The sequence below is a fragment of the Chrysemys picta genome, chromosome 11 (genome assembly GCF_011386835.1).
Source record: "Chrysemys picta bellii isolate R12L10 chromosome 11, ASM1138683v2, whole genome shotgun sequence".
NCBI lineage: Eukaryota > Metazoa > Chordata > Testudines > Emydidae > Chrysemys > Chrysemys picta.
Genome location: NC_088801.1, coordinates 61,306,192 through 61,325,478, shown reverse-complemented (window position 1 = coordinate 61,325,478; position 19,287 = coordinate 61,306,192). Strand labels below are relative to the sequence as shown.

The 19,287-nt window shown below is 41.2% G+C and overlaps 1 protein-coding gene across 3 annotated transcripts in view; it reads right to left on the bottom strand.

Annotated features, from left to right (window-relative positions):
• PARD3B (par-3 family cell polarity regulator beta) overlaps positions 1–19,287 on the bottom strand; it is a 641,105-nt gene that overhangs the window by 33,957 nt on the left and 587,861 nt on the right. For all 3 annotated transcript variants that reach the window (XM_065562102.1, XM_065562103.1, XM_065562104.1), the window contains one exon: positions 2,433–2,512. In XM_065562102.1, coding sequence (XP_065418174.1) covers positions 2,433–2,512 — 80 coding nt within the window. The remainder of the gene's footprint in view (positions 1–2,432; positions 2,513–19,287) is intronic.

Here is a 19,287-nt window from a genome sequence, read left to right as displayed (position 1 = left end):
TCGAGATTTAGGGTATCGAGTCTAGTTTCCACTAGCCGAAATTGAGCTTTTGAGAAGAACATGGGGAGATTAATGGGTTGAATCAGATGGAACTACTTGGGAAAAAAACAATTGGGTGTCATTGTGAATAGCTCACAGGAATTGCCTACTAAGGATGTAGCAGCACTCACAAAAGCAAACAAGACATAGGATGCAAAAAGAACAGGATGGAAAATAGTAGTGAAAACAGTCTAATGTCATATAAAAGAATGGTATGCTCATATCTGGAACACTGTGATCAGTTCTGGTCATCCTATCTCAAAAAAAGATATAGCTGAAATAAGAGGGAATTCAGAGATGGGTAATTAAAGTGATTAGAGGCATAGGAAGACTACCATATTAAGTTTCAGAGTAGCAGCCGTGTTAGTCTGTATCCGCAAAAAGAAGAACAGGAGTACTTGTGGCACCTTAGAGACTAACAAATTTATTAGAGCATAAGCTTTCGTGGACTACAGCCCACTTCTTCGGATGCATATAGAATGGAACATATATTGAGGAGATATATATGTATCTCTGTATGTGTGTATATATATCTCCTCAATATATGTTCCATTCTATATGCATCCGAAGAAGTGGGCTGTAGTCCACGAAAGCTTATGCTCTAATAAATTTGTTAGTCTCTAAGGTGCCACAAGTACTCCTGTTCTTCTTTTTACCATATTAAGAGAGATTGAAAAGAATAGGATTGTTTAGTTTGGAGAGCAGATGAATAAGAGAGGACATGAAAGAGGAATGCAAAACAATGAATGGTGCAGAGAAGGTATATTGGGTATTACTGTTCAAGTTTTTCTCGTGATTCAAGAACAAGTGGATGATCAATAAAACTGAAAGGCAGTAAATTTTAAAACTGATAAAAAGGCAATTTTTTTTAACTCTACATATATTTAACCTGTGGAACTTGCTGCTAAAAGATAACTGAGGACAAGAACTTAGTAGGATTCAGAAAAAAGAATTGGACATATATTATGGATAATGAGAACAGGAAAAAATATAAAAAAAATTGCTGGGAATCAAACAGCACTCTGTTAAGCTGTGTTGCTGCAGCAGTGTTGGTCCCAGTATATGAGAGACAAGTGGGTGAGACTTTTATTGGACCGGCTTCTGTTGACGGAAGAGACACAGTTTCAAGCTTCAAAGAACTTTTCATCAGGTCTTTTGAGGCTTTGTGAAGCTTGAAAGCATATTCCTCCACCAACAGAAGTTGGTCCAATAAAAGATATTAACTCACCCACCTTGTCTGTCTAATATCCTGGGACCAACATCACTAGACCACCACTGCAAACAACCACCAATACAAGTTGATAAAAGGCAGTCATTGAACCACAGATGCATTCTGTGGTTTAAACAACACATCATGCATTAAAAAGTTCTTACTTAAGTCCAACAATGCTGAAGTTTGTGAAACAGCTTTTCTTAGAGAGATCTCATTATTTTCAAGCATTGAGCTATTCTCTATATTCTAGTTCATAGTGGTAAGTCATATTACATTAAGGTCAATCAGCCTTTGCAATAACACATTTAGAAACAAACAGTCAAATGGAAAAAAATAGAAGAAAAGATATAGCTAGAATGCACATTCATTTATTTCCTAAAAATACCAGCACCGATGTGCCATGCCCTTTGGGGTCCCCAGGAAATGTGGCACTAGTTGATTGTCTCACCCTCATTTAGGAAAACTTGCTCTTCCACATCTCTACCTAAGAGCCACTTTCTTGCTTAGCATGCTTGGAGGATAAATATTCTCTATTTTCATTTTCTCCCCACTGCTCTAACCTTTCTTCATTTCTTTTTCTAGCTTGCTAATTCTCACACTCTGCTATTATAACTCCCACAGAATCTGGAGTGTAATCTTTGAAAGGTGTCCTCTTTGTCATGCCCTGCTGATTCCAGACTAAAATTATTCATAAAAAAGCCCCCCAAACCCTAAGAATTCTCTCTCATTTCCAATAGGGTTGAATTACAGTATATAGTTACCATACTGGAACAGGATTGCTAGTCAAATTTTCCTTCCAGCAATGGTGGGACTGTAGGAGCTGTCACTGCTGCAGTGCAAACGCCTCACAGCAATGCTCTGTCATTGCCAGCTATGATTTTAGCACTATAAACTTTGTCACAGTTATGCCCTGCTAAGACCTGCTATAACTCTAGCACACTAAGCTTCCTCAATGTCATGTTCTTCCCCTGTGGATCATGACTCTTGCTGACATGTTCAATGAGAACGACTTTATTTTTTTTTAAATCAACTGTCTAAATTATTAATACAGTTATAAAGATGGCACTAAATCATCAGCAGAAGGCAGCGAGACAAAACTGCAACATAATCTCTCATTTCAGAGCCAGACGGCTGTTCTATGCAGATAAAATCAGTGCATGAGGAAGCCTCAATGATGTACCTGGGTAAGGATGCATATTGCCTTTCCATCCCTTCAAAGTGGAGATTGTGTGAACTCCCATCTGGACCTTTTCCAGGCACCTGTGGAGAGAAGAGTAATTAGAGATGAAGATCAATTATACACCCTGGTTACTGACAATGCATCTCAAAATGATAATCAGAGAACAAATGATGCTGCAGGGTGCCAAAATCAACAAAAGAAAGGCAGAGGCTCAGAGAATCCACAAATCCCATACTTAATCTTATCACTGCTAACAAGAAAGGGTTCCATATCAAAGGACTGTTTAGAACAGGTACCTTCCTCAGTGCGGTTCCCTTGGCAGTAGGCCAGCAGGGATACTGTAAACTTTTTTGGTTAGTCTCCCACCTGTAATTCAGTAAAATCAGGAGATAAACCTGATTAAATAAAAGCATTTTAATATTGCTGAGTAATGCACACATTATTCAAAGGAAAGAATGAGTTTACATACTAGTTCCAGATCTGTTTATCATCTGTTAAGTTTTCTACAGTAAAAAAGGTGATATAAACAACCTTTGCTTTCACTCACAACACAAATCTAGAAGCTTTCCCTAACACTGTTGTAAAGCTGAATATCCAACAGGGACGTCGGTGCATTTATCATGCTCTAGTGTCATTTCAGAAGTGAAGCATTAATGCGCTCAGTGAAAACATCAGTTCTCTACTTGGTTTGTTTTCAAGATGGCAGCTCGAGTTGGCTGGAGTGTGAAATCCTATCAGGAAGACTCAAACTGAGGGAAGAATGCTGAACTTAGATGCTTTTAGCTCATAGGAGTTTTCCCAATTTCACTCACTCAATGCCTGCTGATGGCCCAAGTGTTAAGAGCCTTGTTCAAATGTAGCTATTAGTCTTTTCCTCCATAAATGCAGAAGGCTCACTGACTGCATTCAGTGTTTCCTACATTAAAGTATGTAGTCCTATTCTGGCACTGCTAGAATCAGCAGTTTTATAAAGCAATATACCGTGAGGCCATTTAAAATCCTCTTCCCCTTTTACAGATTCATGGCAGAAGGGAAGATTTAATGCCTTTTCAAACACTTCTTAACAATTCATTAAGAAGAAAAGAATAAATCACACTCGGCTTTCTGTAAATGTCTGATTATAAAAAGAGGAAACACAAACTAAAAGTAACATGTTTTTCACATTCTACAGGTTAGAGAGCACCCTTCTGTCAATCTTGGCATTTATGCACAATACGTCAGTTTCACTAAAGAGATTTAAAATCTGTCGTGATGGAAAGTTTGTGCAGTGAGTTAATTAGGCTTATTCACCTGTATATAATGTTTTCATGTAAAATATCTCTTAGAGAGATCCATAACAAAAACCAAGTCCAGTGTAAACAGATGTATTACACTGGTCTACAATTTTTGAGAAGTCATCTGCTTCAGAGATAAAATGTGCTATTTATTATGTATTTTGATGTGCTGAATTCAAATATGACAATTAAAACAACTGATTGGCTACTGTTTCTAAGACAGTTAAGTTTTTACATTTTATGTCTATGTATATTGTGTAGATAGTAGAGTTTTAATCATAAATTGTAAACCTAGGTCTTTTCATGTGTTTATGGTTGCTTTACATGATAATATGTCACCTGTCCTGTTTATGTAACACTTTAAAAATCAGCAAAAGGATTATATAAATAAAATTTATTATGAAACAAAAGGCAAAAAACTATTATGTACATAGTTTAGTCCTATTCAGTGTCTACTCGGTGCTTCTTGGCTTGTCTCTTGTATTCATTAAATGGAGCATCTCGGCACTGTCCAGCAATAGTCTGCAAGCATTGATGGGCTCCATTTGCCCTGATAGCGTTTCTCCATTGTTGCAATGTCCTGGTGAAATCACTCGCTGTGCTCGTTGCTCACTGCTCCACAGTTCGGTGGAAAAAAATCTAGATGAGAGTGCAAAAAATGTATCTTTAGTGACATGTTGCAACCAAGGCTTTTGTATGCCTTGAGGAGGTTTTCCACCAACAACCTGTAGTTGTCTGCCTTGTTGTTTCCGAGAAAATTTATTGCCACTAACTGGAAGGCTTTCCATGCCGTCTTTTCCTTGCCACGCAGTGCATGGTCAAATGCATCATCATCATCATCTCGAAGAAGTTCACGAATCTGAGGACCAACAAAGACACCTTCCTTTATTTTAGCTTCACTTAACCTTGGAAATTTTCCACGGAGGTACTTGAAAGCTGCTTGTGTTTTGTCAATGGCCTTGACAAAGTTCTTCATCAGACCCAGCTTGATGTGTAAGGGTGATAACAAAATCTTCCTTGATTCAACAAGTGGTGGATGCTGAACACTTTTCCTCCCAGGCTCCAATGACTGTCGGAGTGGCCAATCTTTCTTGATGTAGTGGGAATCTCTTGCACGACTATCCCATTCGCAGAGAAAACAGCAGTACTTTGTGTATCCAGTCTGCAGACCAAGCAAGAGAGCAACAACCTTCAAATCGCCACAAAGCTGCTACTGATGTTGGTCATAGTTTATGCACCTCAAAAGTTGTTTCATGTTGTCATAGGTTTCCTTCATATGGACTGCATGACCAACTGGAATTGATGGCAAAACTTTGCCATTATGCAATAAAACAGCTTTAAGACTCGTCTTTGATGAATCATTGAACAGTCTCCACTCATCTGGATCGTGAACGATGTTGAGGGCTGCCATCACACCATTGATGTTGTTGCAGGCTACAAGATCACCTTCCATGAAGAAGAATGGGACAAGATCCTTTTGACGGTCATGGAACATGGAAACCCTAACATCACCTGCCAGGAGATTCCACTGCTGTAGTCTGGAGCCCAACAGCTCTGCCTTACTCTTGGGTAGTTCCAAATCCCTGACAAGGTCATTCAGTTCACCTTGTGTTATGAGGTGTGGTTCAGAGGAGGAGGATGGGAGAAAATGTGGGTCCTGTGACATTGATGGTTCAGGACCAGAAGTTTCATCCTCTTCCTCGTCTCACTCAAGTGAGAATGATTCTGATACATCAGGAACCGGCAGTCCTTCTCCGTGGGGTACTGGGCGTATAGCTGATGGAATGTTTGGATAATGCACAGTCCACTTTTTCTTCTTTGACACACCTTTCCCAACTGGAGGCACCATGCAGAAGTGACAATTGCTGGTATGATCTGTTGGCTCTCTCCAAATCATCGGCACTGCAAAAGGCATAGATTTCCTTTTCCTGTTCAAGCACTGGCGAAGATTTGTTGCACAAGTGTTGCAGCATATGTGTGGGGCCCACCTGTTGTCCTGATCTCCAATTTTGCAGCCAAAATAAAGGTGATAGGCTTTCTTAACCATAGTGGTTATACTGCACTTTTGTGATGCAAAAGTCACTTCACCACAAACATAGCAGAAGTTATCTGCACTGTTCACACAAGTACGAGGCATCTCTGCTCACTTTGGCTAAACAGAAATGTGTCCCTTTGCAAAATCAAACACTGACAAATAAGAGAGCACGACACTGTATGATTTCTAGAGCTGATATAGGGCAATTTGTTCAGCAGAGTGATGTAAGCTTCGTTATGATTGCATCATCCATGACTTCTAGGAATAACATGATACAATTCATATCATGTATGATGCAATACCAGCTTCAGATTGCATCATTCATTGTTTTGCCTAAAAAGCAAGTACTGTCCAAACCCAGTCATAGATTTATTCATAGATCCAGTCAAAGATGTATTTTAGTCATTTCTGGTTTAAATTGAGATCCCTTCCCTTTATAACTCACTTATCCTCCGCCATTCCCAAGTCAAGGGTCGTATATACTGACCCAATAGCATATCTTGAAAACTAGAGCCAAGCAACAATTTTAAGCATCATTTTCGTTCTCAGTGACCCAGAATTAGTAAAGTTTGACTACATTTATTTCAGAAGCGTTTTGGCTGTAGAGCAGTGTTATCAGGCTAAGTTGCTAGGCAGAGAGAGTTTCAGGAATTATTGTAGACTAGTAGCATTATGCCAAGTCTGCCGCCTAATATTCCGAGCTAATATTAGTAATAATCCAGCCTTTTGCTAAGTGAACAATTTATTCTGGAGGGGCCCTTGGCTAATGCCTCTTGATTTGAATCAAAATGGTAAGGGGACGTTAAGGGGTTGATGAGTACCAGAAAATAATCATCTCTGATTTGAAATAACCCTACTTTAATAGTGCCTCACTGAGGAAAAAAAAAATCACTGTCCTAGATTTCATAAGGTGGGTAGAAGGCCAAACAGATTGTTTTGTTCATTTTTCCACCAGTAAAAGTGAGACACGTTTTATACAGAAAGTGAATACAAAAATTCACAGTCACTTCAGCTGTTCTCACACTTCGGTAATTTTCCTTAAATAGCTGGGTACTCTGGTGATAGACAATCCCAGAACTTTTTGCTATTTTTTGCGGAAAAGCAAAGGAAAGAAAACAGATTTAAGCTTTTGTTTACTGAGCACAAAAATCATGTAAAATACGGTCTACCTGCTTGATTCATGATAGAGGATACAGGATAAATGATACACACGGGTAGTTAATTCCAAATTCTAAACCGGAATGCAAGTTTCCTGGTGATTACTTTTAAGCCTACTAAGTGTAACAGCAATCAACGTACAGCAACACGAAATGATGAAATTTACTGGGTGTTTACCAAGGAAAACGTATGTAGTCACTATGCAAGTAAAAAGTATCTACATTAGATGTGTGCATTGTAACAACCTGAAACATCAATCTTCTGATTGTTTCTTACCGAGAAAATAAAATCAGGTGCCTCCTGCCAGTTCTGTTTGTGTTTGTGCTCTGAGATACAGTTACCATAGAAACTAATTGTGGATACAATTTCACAAATTTGGCTCCACGTAGCTGATGAGTAGACCCCTGTGAAACCCTTTTTCATTTTATAGTTTTTCCATTTCATTTTGGGGGCCAGGTGGGGTGGTCGGGATGCCCTGCAGTTGCAGAATGAGCCTGCCTGACACTCACTGAGCAGTGGCGGCTCCTGTGCCATGGTGCTGGGCCTGCCTGCCCGCTCCGGGCACTGTGCTGCCCTCAGGTTTGGCCCGGCAACCCTTCCATCCTGGTGGGTGGCTGGATCAACCCAGAGCGGCAGAGTGACTCCGTGCGCCAGGTCACAACACCTGGAGCAGAGCCCAGCCCCACTGCACAGGAGCTGCTGCTGTGAGGTTAGTTTTTTTTTGTTTTATTTCATGTTATTTCACATTCATGAAAAACATGGGGCTCTATGATGATTCTCTGCACCCCATGTAGAACTGTCCAATAAGCTTAAAGAGCAAACTCTGTGTCTTTAATTAAAGACTTAGCCATCCCTTCTCATTTCCTTTTCCCCATCTGTCTACACATCAGTAAAGATGATACATTACTGAATCACAAGTAAAATGATTTCTGAAAGAAGATATTGACCTGACGAAAAGACAAAGGAAAAAGTTATTGCACTAGAAATGTCTACCTCTTTATACTGTTCCCAGAACATAGCGAACAATTTAAAGGATGGTTCTGTATCAGTCTCTATGCTCTTTGGGATTAGTTAGGCTAATAATTTGTTTTAGAAGGACTAACTTAAAAGATCAAGCACCAACCAGTAAGAACAAAGTTGATCTTCAGGTCCAAGCATTGGTACACAATAAGTTTTAAACACCGTATTTACTTGCCTTAGTATTAACTATAAATAATTAACTGTATTAACTCAGAAAAAAGACCTAGCCATCACTGTGGAGAGTTCGCTATAGATCTTTGCTCAATTTATAGAAGTGGTCAAAGAACGCAAGCAAAATATTGGGATGCAAAAGGAATGAGATAGAGAATTATGCAGAAACTTTTATAATACAATTAAATAAATCAGCGCAATGGCTTTAGCTGGAATACTGTGCTCACTTTCAATTATTCTATAGAATATAGTAGAAATGGTGAAAAATTACTGGAAGCATAGAATCATAGAAGATTAGGGTTGGAAGAGACCTCAGGAGTCATCTAGTCCAGCCCCTGCTCAAAGCAGGACCAACACCAACTAAATCATCCCAGCCTGGGCTTTGTCAACCTGGGCCTTAAAAACCTCTAAGGATGGAGATTCCACCCCCTCCCTAGGTAACCTATTCCAGTGCTTTACCACCCTCCTAGTGAAACAGTGTTTCCTAATATCCAACCTAGACCTCCCCCACTGCAACTTGAGATCATTGCTCCTTGTTCTGTCATCTGCCACCACTGAGAACAGCTGAGCTCCATCCTCTTTGGAACCTCTCCCCACCCCCTTCAGGTAGTTGACAGTTGCTATCAAATCCCCCCTCACTCTTCTTTTCTGCAGACTAAACAAGCCCAGTTCCCACAGCCTCTCCTCATAAGTCATGTGCCCCAGCCCCCTGATCATTTTTGTTGCCCTCCACTGGACTCTTTCCAATTTGTCCACATCCTTTCTGTAGCAGGGGGACCAAAACTGGACACACTACTCCAGATGTTGCCTCCCCAGTGCTGAATAGAGGGGAATAATCACTTCCCTCGGTCTGCTGGCAATGCTCCTACTAATGCAGCCCAATATGCTGTTAGCCTTCTTAGCAACAAGGGCACACCATTGACTCATATCCATAATCCCCAGGTCCTTTTCTGCAGAACTGCTACTTAGCCAGTTGGTCCCCATGGGATTCTTCCATCCTAAGTGCAGGACTCTGCACTTGAACCTCATCAAATTTTTTTGGCCCAATCCTCCAATTTGTCTAGGCCACTCTGGACCCTATCTCTACCCTCCAGCGTATTTACCTCTACCCGCAACTTAGTGTCATCCGCGAACTTGCTGAGGATGCAATCTATCCCATCGTTAATAAACATGTTGAACAAAACCGGTCCCAGGACTGACCCCTGGGACACTCCGCTTGATACCGGCTGCCTACTAGACATCGAGCTGGTTGATCACTACCCATTGAGCCCAACAATCAAGCCAGCTTTCCATCCACCTTATAGTCCATTCATCCAATCCATACTTTAACTTTTTGGCAAGAATACTGTGGGAGACGGTATCAAAAGCTTTGCTAAAGTCAAGATATATCACATCCACCGCCTTCCCCATATCCACAGAGCCAGTTATCTCATCATAGAAGGTAATCAGGTTGGTGAATCCATGTTGACTGTTCCTGATCACCTTTCTCTCCTCCAAGTGCTTCAAAATGGTTTCCTTGAGGACCTGCTCCATGATTTTTCCAGGGACTGAGGTGAGCCTGACCGGTCTGTAGTTTGCCGGGTTCTCCTCCTTCCCTTTTTTAAAAAGATGGGCACTATATTTGCCTAGTTACAGGCAGTAACTGTGAAATATTAGTATCACAAAGTCTTAACATAAAGTGTGCTTTTATGTATTACTCTTAACATGTTCAAGGGTTTTTCCAAAAGATTAGACACATTGTACATTTTTACAATTCTTGTTATTAGCAACATGTTAGTCACAAAAGTTAACATTAGCATTACTATTAACATTAAATTCATTGCGGGTGTACATTTATGTTTATTTTTGTCATGACACACCTTTGGCTCAATACCATTGTGGTCCTGGCATTTTAGGGATAACCTGTGGCTTTCATTAGCATGATAAACTTTTCCCCTTACTTCCTGTTCTGGAGGGTCAAAATCTGAGCTCTTTTGCTTAACCGAATTCATTGGCCGGCTGGGTGTGTCCTTTTTGCTAACAGCTACAGGCAGGTCTTTCTCTCCCTCAGTCAGTCAGGTAATTTGCATCAACACAGACACTAGCTTGTTTATTAGTTTTCAGATCCTTAACTGTTACCAATTCCAAGGCTGGACTCTGTCTTAAAGAGATTTTCTCTAGCATGTTAGACTCAAGGTTCTTTTGTCCTTCCATTACCAACCTCTGCTTCCACATGGAATCAGATGTCAAGTCCACTAAGACACTACAAGACATTTCCAAAGTGTCTAGAAAAGAGTTTACTTGCCATTCCCTGTATTCTTGAGAGATTAACTGCACAACTGTCCTCCTGCTCTGCAGATTCAGCTGTCCAGTCTTCCCTCTGAACCTGAGATACAGATCATTTACTCAAAGAATCAACATGGAGACAGTTCCAACACTACGGTCTTCCCAACAAGCTGCTTAAGCTTATAGGGCTGTTTAAAGTCCCTAATAATGTTTATTCCATCTGAAATCTCCTCAAAGCTATCCACACTGGGTCTTTCCAAAGCAAAGTCAGTGGCTCTACACCTCAGAAAGACTCTGGCAGTTAGGAACTGAAACAAGGCAAGCTGATAGATTCACTAGTCAAAAGGTTAGAAGCACTTTCTTTCCCTCTGCCACACACAAGCTTGGGAATCATTTCCTCCTTGTTACAAGTTTTCACACTGTTAGTGGGTAACACAGTTAAATCACCTTCATGCTCTCCTTGTGTCCTGGCTATGATATCAACCTGGTTAAACAGAGCTGTTGTACCTTTACCCAGCAACACACTAGCAACAGGCAAAACAGAACTATTTATGACATTAACTGGATGCAACCTAATTACAATGTCACCCTCCCTAGCAGACACAAATTTAGGAATACTTCCTTCCTGGGCTTTAGTTGTATCCAGAACCAACTTTGGGTCAGCTGATAATTTCAACCATCATAGGCTGACAGCCTTCTTCTGTCTGCTCTGCAAACAGAAACAGTCCCCTTTAACAGACAAACAGCTTATATCCTTTCCTTTGTCCCAGAACACATGGCTGTTCACGGACAATTGCTTGGAGATTGGGGTAGCTCTAGGGTGACCAGACGTCCCGATTTTATTGGGACTGTCCCGATATTTGCTTGTTTTTCCCGCGTCCCTACTGATGTGCGATCGGGACACTGGACAAACAAGCAATTTCTGCCCTCCCGGAGGAACTCTCACCCCCCCCCGCCCGATGCCGTCCCCTCCTTCCCCCATTGGATCCCTCCCCAAATCCCCGGCCTGGCCCCGCCTCTTCCCCAAGCATGTGACATTCCTCCTCCCTCCCAGGCTTGAAGCTGTAATGGCAGCGCAAGCCTGGAGGGAGAGGGTGGTGGTGCAGCTTCCACTTCCTGAAGCTGGTGAGTACGAGCTCCGGCACCGGGTGGGCAAGGGGGCTGCTCCCCCAGGAGGGAGACGGGGGAGCTCCGGACCCCGGCAGTGGCAGGGGAGAGCGGCTCGGGCCACGAGCAGGCCATGTAAAGTTTATCGGCTCGAGGGGGACCCCGGCCGGCTCCTCGCCTGTGTAGGGGGGTACCGTCCCCGCCCCGCGCCAGCACGTCCCGCCGGCTGCCACAGGCCAGGTAAGAAGCCGAGTTTCCCCCTCCCCCCCTCATCCTGGCTCCTCAGCTGAGCGGCATTCCTCCTCCCTCCCAGGCTTGCAGCTGTAATGGCGGTGCAAGTCGGAGGGAGGAGGTGGTGGCACGGCTTCCACTTCCTGGAGCTGGTGAGTACGAGCTCCGGCACCGGGCGGGCAAGGGGGCTGCTCCTCCAGGAGGGAGACGGGGGAGCAGGTAAGGTGTAGGGATACTCATGTTCCACTAACCTTGCCGTCCCAAACTGCTGATTAGACAAAGCCATCAGCCCAGAAGGCAGCCTATGCTCATCTAAACTTTCTTTGCCTTCTCCTCCCTTAATAGATAAACTGCTGTTTTCCACAAACAGTGCCTTATTACACTGAGCTACTTTAACCACATCACTTTTACCTGGGTCAGGCTTACTTTCCCAAGCTTTACTAGCCAACAATTTATCACTCATCAAGAATGTACCCTTTCCTTCCTCAGTTAGGGCTTTAACCTGATCACCAATTTTAATTTGTTCTAGAGAAACATCTTCCTGAGCCTTATCTAATGCCAGATTCACTTCTGAGATACCAGACACACACACAGAAATTTTTTCCACATATGCACTGCTTCTTTGCACAGACAAGCAGCCATCTTCCTCAGATAAACATTTGGAGAAACCCTCCATAGGCAAATCCTTGCCCCAATAGACACAGGTTCAGGATTATTTCTTTCTTGTGACTGGTTTATGTCAACCTGACTGAACAAAGCTTTAATATCATCCCCAATCAAAAGATCCTTAGGCAATAACTTCCTTACACCAGCTATAACTTCATGTTTAATACCATTCCATTCAAGATGGATTCTGGGGCTAAAGGCACACTTCCAGTAAACTCATAGAGGATTACAATATTCATACTCTGATTTGGTAAATAATCTTCCTCTTTGACAAGATCTGCTTTAACAAGAGTGATATTAGAAGCTGTAATTTGCCCTAAACAGCGTTTACCATTGACTTTTACATTCTCTGCACAAGTTATGGGGTTACCTTCACTCAAACTCGCAGTAAAAGCATTTACATAAAAGTGGCAGTGTTGGGATAAATTTGGTTACACGCAGACAACTGCTCAGAGTCAAACAACATACCAACATTGTTACAAACTGGATAGATTCCATCCCCATCTTTGTTATTGCAAGGAACTGTTTTTTCAGTATGATACAGTTCCTGTTGTTCCTTTATTCTCTTGAGTTGGAGCTTAAGTCTGTCCACTTTTGCCTTAGCTTCTAGTTCCTCAATCAAATATATGCCATTTTTTGTCCATGTTCAAAACACAGGCACATTCTCTTTCAGCAGTTTCTCCTTCCATATCAGCTATTTTTTGCTTTTGTTCAAGTTCTAGGTACTGGTTTCTCACTGCAAGCATTTTCTCTGGGTCTGCTTCCTTATCACTGGCAATTAACAGATTTTTCAGTTCCTGCTCTGGGGCTTTTTGCTTAAAATACAATCCTCTCTGTAAGCACAATTCTTCCAGACTTTTTCTGTCAGGATCTTGATCATGGGTCACTCATTGTAACTGATTTTTAACCCTTAAACTCTCCAATATCAAAATTAAATTTTGACAAGCGTGTGGTTCTGATCCAAAACCCCAATTAACCTGTGGTAATGTGTATCCTGCCGACTACGCCACTGTGCCTGGGGTCCTAGTGGGGAGCCAGCTGTGGTCACTCAGTTAGGGTGAACTGCAAAGAATGGGGCAGCCAAAAAGCTGGTGGATATTCCAATACTTAGATTCACCAAGCCAGCACAAAACAAGCTTCTTTATTACCTTACTGGTTACTCAGAAGTCCAAACAACACAATTCCCTTAAAGTGATCCAGCCTCAGGCCTCCATCCACGTCGAATATAATGAAAATTTCTGTAAATCTTATTTCATCAAATAAAAGAACAGGTTCTACCAATCCCAAAGGATCGGACACATTACCTCCCAGGTTAATGAATGTTTCAGATCTTACCCAAATACGTGCTACAGCCAATTCTTATTAACTAAAATCTAAAGGTTTATTTGTAAAAAGAAAAGAAAAGAAAACAAAAGAAAGGTGAGAGTTAAAGTTGGTTAAAGGAATCAATTACATACAGTAATGGTAAAGTTCTTGGCTCAGGCTTGTAGCAGTAATGGAATAAACTGCTGGTTTAGGTCAAGTCTCTGGAGTACATCCACAGCTTGGATGGGTCATTCAGTCCATTTTTCAGAGCTTCAGTTTGTAGCAAGGTTCCTCCAGAGGTAAGAAGCAGGATTGAAGACAAAATGGAGAAGATGCAGCTGCCTTTTATAGTTTCTTGCCATGCGGCCGATGCATCCTTTGTTTCAAACACAAGCTGCCCAGCACATGGCTTGGAAGCCTTAGAGTTCTCTCCATAGGCATTTCCCTGCATGCCTTGCTGAATCACAAGGTGTATCTGCCTTCTCTCAATGGATTAATTGTATAGCTGATGGTCCTTAAAGGGCCATAACGCAGGCTAGGCAGTGCTGATGCCAAACTGTCTGGGGGTGTCACCCAGAAGCATAGCACAAGTTTGAAATACAGACATACGTACATATCTATAACTCATAATACAAGGGTGATACAAATATATAAACACAATTATCATATCTGGCAAATTAGGACATCTTTGCAGATATCTTACATGGCATATCTGGTTGATTACTTCGTGGGAGTTAGCATCTTACTCGACAACCTTTGTACAATATTTGCTGCAAATATGTAACAGTGGTTGCAAAATGATCTATATGGTCATATTTTTAAATCAGCTGACGTCACAGTAAGCGATGGCCCTGCCAACTACGATAGCTGTATGGTACTTTATCTGAGACTTCTAAGAAGAAAAAATGATAGGCTGGTTGCAAATAATTTCCCCAACCTGCCAATTCTTCCGAAGAAAACTGCCCCCAAACCAAAAATTATGTGAATATGCACATAAAGATTAAACCCAGTGAACAAATATCTTAGAGCAGCAGAGGGCCTGTGCTGGAATGACAAGCCATGAGTTGTCATGTGCCAGCGAGTGTTGTCATGAACTGACTGTTAATTGGGTATTTGGAAATACTTCCTTGGATTTACCTACAAATAATTGGTGGTACCAAAAAAGAGTATGGCCACAAGCAGAGAAGTGCTCTCTTTCATGCGGAGAATGAGACTACTTTGCAAACGGTAGTCTCACTTCTTTTGCTCAGGAAGGGTTTCATTTCATTCCTCCTTGTCCACACTTGACTTGTCTTACGGTCTGTTCTCTGAATCCAACATAAGTTTAGGGCTAGGAAATTACTTAGCCAGGAACTATTTGGGCTTTGCCGTTCAATACAGGGGCCAGTGAGCACGCCTGGCGCTGGTTGGGTATTTTTTGTACACAAACAAACCTCTAAAAATCTATAGATTGACATAGGGAGACCATTAAACGTCTCAGTGCAGGGACTGTCTATGTGTTTGTACACTGCCTAACATGAAGGGGTCCTGGGTTATGATTGGGGTCCGAAGGTGCTACCACAATATAAATAATAATAATAATAATTCTCTTCCCATAACTCCCATGCTCCCTTTTTGGGGGGAGATCTCACTCTGGATGGCATTCTACTTCTCTCTTGGGTTCTACCTTGCCTATTTGATAGGTCATGAATTCCCTGGTGAGCTACTGGAGTTCCCTGCTATGTCCTTTCAGCTTGTGGTTTGTTAGAATGGAGTTATATGGAGTGTAACACAGCTCTCATGCTGACTGAAAACTCCAGCTTCCACTGAACTACACCAGAGAAGGCAATGATACAAAGCCACTGCCTGGGATGGGGTAGGACAGGCGCATGTAGGACACACAGGACATAATAATAATAATAAACTCACCTAGCTCACAGGGGTGATGTGAGACTTAATGGGTGGGACCCAGTGCATGAGTCCTTAGACTTTCAATGAGACTTGTGCTCCTAAGTCAGTTTGGGTTTTTTGAAAAGCCCACCCAATATCTACCCAGCACCCTGAGATCTTTGGACAGGAGGCTGAAAATAAGCATAGCATGCTATATGCTTTGCTGCTTAGTACATTTCTTGTGATTATCTGTTAAAGGGCTTGCTCCAGATGCTTGTCTGACCTCCCTTCTCAAGGCTCTCCTTTTGTCTGTGAGCACTTCTAATCACATAGGTTGCCATTCAGCATGCGAAAAAGAGCCCTGGTAAGAGGAATTTGCTCTTTGACCTGCAGGTCTCCCCTCTGCTGAGACACACTTGGTTTTTGTTTTCTATTAGGTGAAAATTGAGAAAAACTGAAGGAGGTAAAAATGAATTTGTCCCCATCTCCCTCTTAATGTTTTGTGCACATGTCAAAATTCAAAACTCACCATTTTTACCATTCACACAGCTCTAGCGACTGGACATTTTAAAAAACAGCCATTTGACTTGATACATTTTTCTTTTCTAGTCAAAGTGGAAGAAAGGGTGTTATACAGGGAGATGGATTTGCTGAACTCAGGGAGTTGGCCAAACAGGTCTTTTTCACCCCTGGATTCTATGATACCCTCATTACTATGTCTTTCAAGACCTTCATCCATCTCTGTTTAATTTTTAAATCAAAAGGCAAACATTTAAATTTAAAAATTCTAACTGTGTCCCTAGTTCAAAAGAATATTTCGGATGTTTTCCTTACAGACAGAAAAAGGGATGTATTTTGGTTTCCTGGTTTTGCAATGAAAGTTGAAACAGTGATTTTGCGTTATTATAACACTCATCATTTCTCCCTCTAATTTGGATGGTTTTTAATAAAGCTCCATTGATTTCACTGAAAGAAATCCCTCCTGGCAAAAGCAGAACACACACGCTGATTGCTAAATATGCGGCAATTATCATATTCAGCAGCACACTTTAATATCTTATTTATAGATGTATCTATCTATAATTTGCTTTAATTAAGTTGCATTGATTTTAATGACAGAAGCAGTCCTCAAAGAAGGGGCGAGTGTTATATGATCCCATCAATACCGCTCTGCCATTGTTTGGACATAGGATAGCACCTTCAATACTTCTCCATTGTATACTCTTTTCTTTTTCAAGTGGCTGTGATGGCAAACCCAAATGACGTTCAATGGAAAACCTCAGAATCGCCTCTATTTGACTGAGATCACTTTGACTTCCCTAGTAAATGCTAAACCTACATACAGGATAGTTTTGGAGAATGAAGAAGGAATCAATGTTTTCCATGTGCTCATGGAACTGCACTATGGCTTCTGAGGAATTTCTTGCCTTTGTTTCTATTTTAAGTTTGGGGTGTGTAATTTTATATTTATGTCTTAAATTATTACATGATGCCCTGAATATCTTATGTTGGGTGGGGAGGCAACTAATTCTTACCCTTAGCATCTCCTTGACAGCTCAGAATGATGAGCAAATATTTTAGGGACCTGATCCAACAATGGCCCTGTGTGGGTTGACCCCTGTGTCTGCACAGAGTCCCAGGTGCAGGGTCAAGGCCTCACTGATTTTTAAATTAATGCTCTATGGGCTCAGGCTTATAAGGTGCCGAGCATTCTGGACCTGATCCAGCAAAGTACTTAAGCATGTGCTTAACTTTAAGCACATGTATAGTCCCATTGATTTCAATAGGACTACTCACATGCTTAACAAGTTAGGGGTGTGTTTACATGCTGAATCCGGGCCAGAGTACTCAGCACTTTGCAGGATTAAAGACTCAGAGTAATACCTCCTTTGCCCCTCCTACTATTTTTGACAATGTTTGTCATCATGTTAATAGCATCAAATTCTTCTTGGAAAAATCCTGAGAACTGAGATACACCTGCATCTCTCCTCAGGCTCACTTCCTTTTCTCAGTGAAAATATATAATTAAAGCAGGAACCAGACATGTTTTCGCACACACTTCACCACCATTCTAACAGTGGAGAACCCTGTGTCCCTATGTCCAAATTAATTCACAGATGCTATGCTGATTACCCCTGTTGATGATCTGCCTCAAACATTTTTAGGACAGCAAGTAATATACTGGAATGTCTTTAAAACATTACCTCTCACTATCTTAATCTATCGCCCACTCTTAGTGTGTATATATTTTTCCACACAGGGTGAAAAATAAGCACTAGTTTTCTAAATCACTGCATTTCAGAATACATCAACATTAATTTTGTAAGAATTATCCATTTTAAAGAATTATCCATGTTAAAATGCAAGGGCATGATCTCAAAGGAAGATCTTCAAGGCAGCTATGCTAGCACATTTTCAGTTTCTGGTCATCATTTTTCATTCACTGATTATCACTATAAGCGTTGATTAATAGTTATGTTCATGCTGCTAGAATGCATTTCCCTTGGGTGAAGAAAACATTCTTGTATAAAGAAAAAAGATGATAATCACACCATCCTTCCTCTTTCCCATAAAAAATGCACAGAGACAAGCACATCAGAGTTACTGATGATCTTGGTTTCCCTGGTTAGTGGTTTTGAACAGTTTTGCTTAAAAGATCAGCCAAAGCAGTCAGAACATTAATTTGACAATCAGCTTGCTAGACAATTAAGTGTTTCTTAATCTCATGAGCCCTCTTCTTTTGGAAAACAAACAAACAAAAAGAGATATAAACAATAGGGCTTAGATAGTGGTGTTGCTGATATACAATGATTTTGTTTGTCAGCATCCCTCTTCCTTATCCCAAAACCACCAGGAAACTTCAATGACAACTGTGCATCAAACTTGAAACTAGTAGGGCTGATTAACTTAGTATTTATTTTTTCTCCTCAGTAAGGCCCTAGCTCTTACTCATTGAGGTGAACTTGTGACTTAGATTTAGATACAGAGAAAAAAATCTTTATAAAGACAATAGACTGAGGGACTACAAACGTAGATGGGAATTTTAAAAGAGAAACAGGCTGTTCCTATACAGTGGTTGTGTTTAAAAACATGGCAATTGCCATAGATGAATAGCAAACATGATCTCATCATTTGCCGTATCCCCTATAACTAAATATAGAGATTTCAGCAAAGGGGGAGATGAAGTTATCTAAGGCAAAACTAAAAAAGGTTTTGAGCATAGTTACTCTGAGTGGATATTCTGTTTTCTGAACCTCCGCTCAACGATCCCCTGGTCCCAGATCCTTGAGGGCTATCAGTTTCCTTTGCCCAGGCTAAATTAGATAATTTCCTGGCCCGTGACTTTCTCCCTGGGTGGTTTTTCTTTCCATTAATCCTATAATGTGTTTTTGTTAATTCTACCTCTTAATTGTCTTTAATGAACACCAGACTGGTGATCCTCACTCACAATACTTACTACTCATGGTTAAAACAGAGACCCTTCAACTAATAATAGAAGAACATTAACCCTCCCCCCACCCCCAAACTTCAGTAGAGAGACTTATATCATATCTGCCGTTTCTTCCTCAGACAGTAGGTGCATTTCAATTACTTTAACATGGAACCAGATCAATTCACATAGTCTCATCCCAAACCTCTAAGAGGAGGAGCCATTTAACTTATGATTAACTTTTTTTGGGGGGTTGGTGGGGGGGGAAGCAGCATAGGCCATCTCCCTTTTAAGTATGTTACAAAATGCTGTGAGCCAGTTCTT